Genomic DNA, 6,004 nt, shown 5'->3' with positions numbered 1-6,004 from the left:
CAGATTCACACACACACACACACACACCCTCCTCTCCGCTTCCCTGGTCCCACAACACACCTGGTTTCATTTAAACCAAACCCCCGCAAAAGCCCCAGGCTCCCCCACCCTTCTCCCACTTACCCCCCATCTATCTGTGCTCACCAACTTTTCCTTTTTTCCAACTTTAAGCCCTCGCTGTCGTCCAATCTGACATGAGGGGATATTTATAGCAGTGGGAGAAAGAAGTTAATGGAATGTGGACCAGGAAAAAAATCAAGCGACTTTCCAAAGAACTACGGCGGAAAACTTGTTCGTTTCTTCCTGAAACAAAATGCTGAAAACTATAATCGCTCTCCTTTCTTGTTTGTACATGACTAAAGGATTTCTGTTTCTTTGCGTTATGATGCAAACTAATCGGGATGTTGCCTAACCAAAGGTAGTTATTATGAGTCAACTTGGGGTCAAACAATGAAACAGCAGAAGGAAAATAACTTTTAAATGGAGAAATTAGTGGGTTATCTTAGAAACTAATTGATTAAATTTAACTCCAGTTCCATATGAAACTAGTTATATCTTTTAAAGCTTCAAATATTTCTGCCACAACCCAGACAAATTTCTTTATTTTATTCAAGTAACAGAAGTCTACTTGAAAAACTGCTCAGATATAATCATTAGCTGTATGAGTGTTTGTCTGTGTGGTGTTATATTTTCTGTTTTATTTCTATTTTATTGTATATTCATTTTTTTAACTTGACTGCAGATGCGAATTACCTTATGCTACAATATGGTGACAGATGGTGACATTTATGTTTGAGCGGAAAATTACATTCTTTTTTTAAACAAAGTTTTATTATTATTATTATTACGTTGTATGCTATCTGAAGTTGAATCAGACCAAATCTCTCCTGGTTTAGTTCAGAATTACCCAAATTATTTATTTCTGTTTTCAAAATGATAATAAATCTGCCGCCAATTAACTCAAATGTGCCTGTTAACCAATCAGAAGCTTCCACAGCCATGACATCATCATCTGGGCGTTCCCTCATTGTTTAAACAGACAGTAATCATTCTGTGTGGAAACGTCTGACTTTGAAGGCAAATAAATATCTGACATATTCTGTCATTATTGTGGCATCTAGCAAATAGAAATAATTTTAGTAATTCTAATTGACCTAAAACAAGAGAAAAATTTACCAGAAAACTTTGGTTTGTGCTTTGTCATGAAAACATTTGGACTGAAACTGACTGACTGAGCAGCCAGATATAAAAACTGTTAGACGTACAGAGAGTCTGGAGAACTGTGGATCCGACGTCGGGGGCGGCAGGGATCAGTGTGCGTCCTGTGATTGGTGACTTCCTGTCCAGCAGGAAGTTGTGAACAGAGTTTTAAAGCTGCTGCTGCTGCAGGTCTGCAGACAGTCACATTAAGGCTGGACCAGTTATGGCTCTGCTGAAGGTTCGGCTGCTGCTGCTGGGGTTGGGTGAGCAGGACACGCTTCCCCTGGCTCTGAATGCTGAGTTATGTTGATCTGTGTTTTATTTATTTTTTTCATTATAAAGCTGTCATTTTATTCCTCATTTCTACTGTGTGGATTTATTTTGCTAAAAACAGAAACTTTCTTCTCCAGGTTTTGCAGTGAGCTCAGCGTCTCTGCAGAAGAGAATCATTGGAGGTCAGAACTGTAGAGACGATGAGCGACTCTATCATGTGACGATCTATAGATATACTCAAACAAACGAAAAGTTCTGTGGAGGATCTCTGATCAGTGATCAGTGGGTTCTGACTGCAGCTCACTGCTGGGACTCAGATCCAGGATGGTGAGTGGGAAAAAGTTTGAAAACTCACCAATAACTGATCGTTTCTTTAATAACTGTCTTTTTTTGCCCAGGGTTAATGAGGTCCTTGTAGGTGTTCATCCTAGAAGTGCTCCAAAGCGGCTGTATGGAATCACTCAGCGTGAGGTTTACAGAGACAGCAACGGTCGTCAGCATGACATCATGCTCCTGAAGCTGTCAGAAAAAACAACAATCCGACCAATCAAACTGCCCGACTGTCCAGATACTCTCCTATTGTAAGTTTTATCTTCTCAAATTTCAGAACTTAGTTCTTGATCTGCCAGATGAGGCAAAGATCATCCAGGAAAATGTTTGAGCTCTGGTCTGCCAGAGTTAGTCGTTTTTCTTAATGTGACTCATTTTTAGTTTTGGGGTTTTTTTGTGTTTCAGAGGCACCAGGGTTCAGTTTGCAGGTCACGGACCAACAGAAGTTGGCTTTTTTAACAAAAGAAGTGAGATGAATGTTCATGTTTCTCATTGTTTTTGTTACTTCAAAATGATCCAGATGATTCGAATCAGTTTTTAGACTCTGCTGAAGCTGAACTTAGCAAGACAGTTGAAGTTTCGATCCTCAAGAAAGTTCTGAGAAAATTGTGAGCTTAAATTTGAGCAAGCCTATAAAGTGAGCATGGTGTACATGAGCATTGATTGACAGCACTAAGACCCTCCTCTTGGCTCTGATTGGTTGTTTTTGACCTGGCGTGGTGCATTCTGCAGGCAGCAAGGACAACAAGGAGGAAGTGGAGGAGATCAAGCTTATCACAGATTATCTGTCTTATATTAACCATGAGCACATAGTGACAGTTTTGATACAAATGTAAAAAATACATTTTATACAAGTAACATACTGCAGTTTAATAACCACAGATAACAAGGCGATATCCTGAGCAAAATGTGTCAACACTTAAACAGACCTTACATGTTTATGCTGCTTTTTCTCTACAGTCTCACAAAGTCCAGGTGATCTTCAGTGTGCAGAGTTAAAGATTGCTAAACATGAGAAGTTGGAAAAGGCACTGGCAAAAGTCGGGAACTTTATGTTCAGTTACCAGAAGTGGTACAGCGTGGAAAGCTCTAAGAAGGACTCATCTCACGTATGTCAGTCTTTAAACAATTTTCTGCACAAAATTTAGACATTGTTTCTATTTTATCGGATAAATCACAGCAGCAAAACAACTAAAAGGTTTGTGTTTGTGGCAGGGCGACTCTGGTGGAGGACTTGTGTTCAAGAACAGGCTGTATGGCATTGGTGTCTTCGTTGGAGATTCACTGTATGCACTCACGAAACCAACTGGCTTCCTGGATGTCTGTGCCTACAAGCAGTGGATAGATGACACAATTAACTAACCAAAACCCCTGGTTGCTAAGTGTGTCTAAATGTTCCCAGCATCATAAAATGACAAAGTTTAATCTTTAAATTTAAATTTTCAATTGATTCATTTTCTGATTTACAGCTGAATCATTAAGTTAAGTTAATTTGTGATAATATCTTATTTCTCAATAAGTAAAGCTGCTGTTTGTAATAATCAGTAATAATATCCACTGTCACATGACTAGGAAATAAATGGCTGTCCTCTGATCAGATTGTCTCGCTTGTGCTTATTTCTGGTTGTTGGTGAAGAAAATAACAGATTTTAAAATATTGAACACATGTTGAACTTTAAAGGCTGTTAAACAAACTTAGAATCCAGGAAAGCTACTTCCAGGATAGGAACATTAAAAATTTGAGCATACTTGGAAAGCCCAGATTATACTTACTTCCTTATACTTATCTAACAACTATGAACAGCAATTAGAACAAACTGAGAGACCAGAATAAACTACTTTAGCAGCTGTGTTTTAGACTCCTATTCTTCCAACCCAGAAAAGGAATTAGACCAGAGGTTACTTATTTTTTTGTTTTTCTTTTGCTCTTTCCTTTGGTTTGTTATTAGGCCTTCGCAGCGAAAGCGAAGGCCTAATAATGTACGTAATAATGTTTATTAGTAAACACTAAGATCACATAGTGTTTAATAATAAACAACTAAAAAAGTTGTTTTTTAGGGTTATGAAAAACAACTTTTAAAAGAAGTTGTAAAATATAGCAACCTTTTTTGTAAAATATAGCAAAAAAAGTTTGCTATATTTTTGCTATATAGCAAAAGATATATTGCAAAATATAACTTTTGCTATAATTTACTTTTGCTAAATATAGCAAAATATATAACATCATTCAGCAGAAGCAGAATTTTGTATAAAACCTGAAATATTTGGAAAAGTACATTGGTAAAATTTAGCAGAAGATATAGCATAATTCAGACGAAGCAGAACATTTTGATTAAAGTTTGCAGAAGACCTTTGCAGACATTAAAACCAGTAAAAGCAAAAGGCATTTGCAGAAAGGTAGACATGCAGAATGCTGACACAGATAGAAACAAACACATTCAAGAAATAATGAAGGTGTGACATGTCTGTACTCCAGAAGAGTTTGACAGAAAACCGTAAGACCTGTCGCAATGATAGTAATAGTTCCTTAAAGTAGACATACGTGCATAAATTATATCTGTAGAGTTAAATATGCATGAACAGCATCATTCTGTCAACAAGCATGATAAGTTACTAGAGTGTACACTAACAACTGACAACAGTTAGAGAAGACGATCAAAAGTCTGCATAAAACTTAAATCACAATCGTGGAAAAACCGTAAGAGATAATCAAAAGCCGAAAAATTTGAAGATAGTTTACAGTCTTGTGACTAGTTTTAAAGTTGAATGGACTTTCTATGTTGAAGTAGACAGAAGTAGTAAGCTGTGAAAAAGCAGAAGATTTTGGTAGAATTTTGTAGAATTTCAATGTATTTTAATGGGGCTGAAATTTGAACAAAAGTGGAAATATTTCAAAAAGTACAATAGTAAAATTTAGAAAAAGATATAGCAGAAATCTCCAGAAGTAGCAGAACGTTTTGATTATATGCATTAGTAAAATTGGTTAAAGTTTGCAGAAGTAGTTAGACCGAAAAACATAAACAGGATCTTAATAAGTGAGAATGCAGCAATCTCACTGATTGCTGATTTAATCAAATGTAAGAATTTAGTAGCTGATAAAGATGCAAAGACTGATTCCTCCTAAAATGAGCAACATTACTGACAACTTTGATCGTCCTTCATGAGACTTCTTCAGTCAGAGACTTTTTCAGAACCGCTGTGATACAGACTGCTACAGTAAATCCTGCCCACAGCCATCATCAACATTTTATTTCTTTTTGGGATTAATAATGCATTTTTGCAGGCCTGGGGAGGAGAGCTGGATATGGAGATTATGATGAAATGTGGAACTCGGCCAGAAAAATTACTATTTGTAATCGCTCCTCTGCGTTGCAACTTAAATTACTACATAGAGCTCACTTGGCCCCAAACCGGGTGTCTAAGTTTAAACCAGGGTCCTCTTCACTGTGCCCTAAATGTAAAATACATGAAGGCAGCCTCACACACTCTTTGGTCATGCCCGAAAATCCAGATATACTGGGAATCTATTCTGGTTGAGACTAGGGAAATTATCAAAACTAATATTGATCTCGATTCGGTGTCTCTTCTTCTTGGTCTACTAAATAAACATATCCAAACTCAAAACAAGAGTAATTTCTATAATGTCCTAATTTTCTGTGCTCAAAAGAATATTTTATTACAATGGATTTCTCATAAATCTCCTACTATTTTTGGGTGGAAGAAGCTTATTTTGGAATACATCCCTCTCGACTTTCTAACATGCCTCGTCCACTTTAAGACTGACATTATTGGACGCATATGGAAGCCCTTCTTGGACTGTGGTGAAGGACACGTGTCTACAATCCTGTCTCGAGCTTTTATAAATGCCTAGACATGGACTATGTAATGATGGAAGTATGTATGCTCCCCATCTGATCTTTTTGTCTCCTCTGGACTGCACTGCTGAGCTTTTGTTCTGTGTTATGTTGTTGTTATTAAACAAAAAATTAATAAACATATCTATAAAAAAAATACAGGCTTTTTTGTAATTCGGTTTTCTCATTTATTCCACGTTTTTTGATGTGAACCTCCAGTATTTTGGGGTTTTCAAAGCCTCAGCCCTTTTGTGTGCTTTGTTTATGTGTGGTGGCAGAAAGGGCAGCTGTCATTACGGCCGCCCCCTCTCCAAACTGCCCCTTCTGGTTGCTCCCCCACGGCCACA

The 6,004-nt window shown here is 37.3% G+C and overlaps 1 protein-coding gene across 2 annotated transcripts; it reads left to right on the top strand.

Annotated features, from left to right (window-relative positions):
• The first annotated feature begins 411 nt into the window (after positions 1-411).
• On the top strand, positions 412-3,397 carry LOC116714455 (kallikrein-2-like). Of its 2 annotated transcripts, none has more exons than XM_032555046.1 (6): positions 412-1,463; positions 1,611-1,800; positions 1,872-2,054; positions 2,209-2,270; positions 2,764-2,912; positions 3,019-3,397. In XM_032555046.1, exons 1-6 carry the CDS (start codon positions 1,424-1,426, stop codon positions 3,163-3,165), a joined length of 771 nt encoding a protein of 256 aa, XP_032410937.1. In that variant the 5' UTR covers positions 412-1,423; the 3' UTR covers positions 3,166-3,397. The 2 variants fall into 2 exon arrangements, with proteins under 2 accessions (XP_032410937.1, XP_032410938.1); XM_032555047.1 differs by having other exon boundaries at positions 412-1,500.
• The last annotated feature ends 2,607 nt before the right edge of the window (positions 3,398-6,004 follow it).

The sequence above is a fragment of the Xiphophorus hellerii genome, chromosome 23 (genome assembly GCF_003331165.1).
Source record: "Xiphophorus hellerii strain 12219 chromosome 23, Xiphophorus_hellerii-4.1, whole genome shotgun sequence".
NCBI classification, from domain to species: Eukaryota; Metazoa; Chordata; class Actinopteri; order Cyprinodontiformes; family Poeciliidae; genus Xiphophorus; species Xiphophorus hellerii.
The sequence above is the reverse complement of the archived record's forward strand: the minus strand, read 5'-3'. Positions and strand labels throughout refer to the sequence as shown.

Excerpts from the sequence above, each read along its gene's own strand:
- LOC116714455 (XM_032555046.1), top strand. The coding sequence starts at position 1,424 with ATGGCTCTGCTGAAGGTTCGGCTGCTGCTGCTGGGGTTGG. Across the intron at positions 1,464-1,610 it reads GCTGCTGCTGCTGGGGTTGG|GTTTTGCAGTGAGCTCAGCG; the intron begins GTGAGCAGGACA and ends TTTCTTCTCCAG. Across the intron at positions 1,801-1,871 it reads TGGGACTCAGATCCAGGATG|GGTTAATGAGGTCCTTGTAG; the intron begins GTGAGTGGGAAA and ends TTTTTTGCCCAG.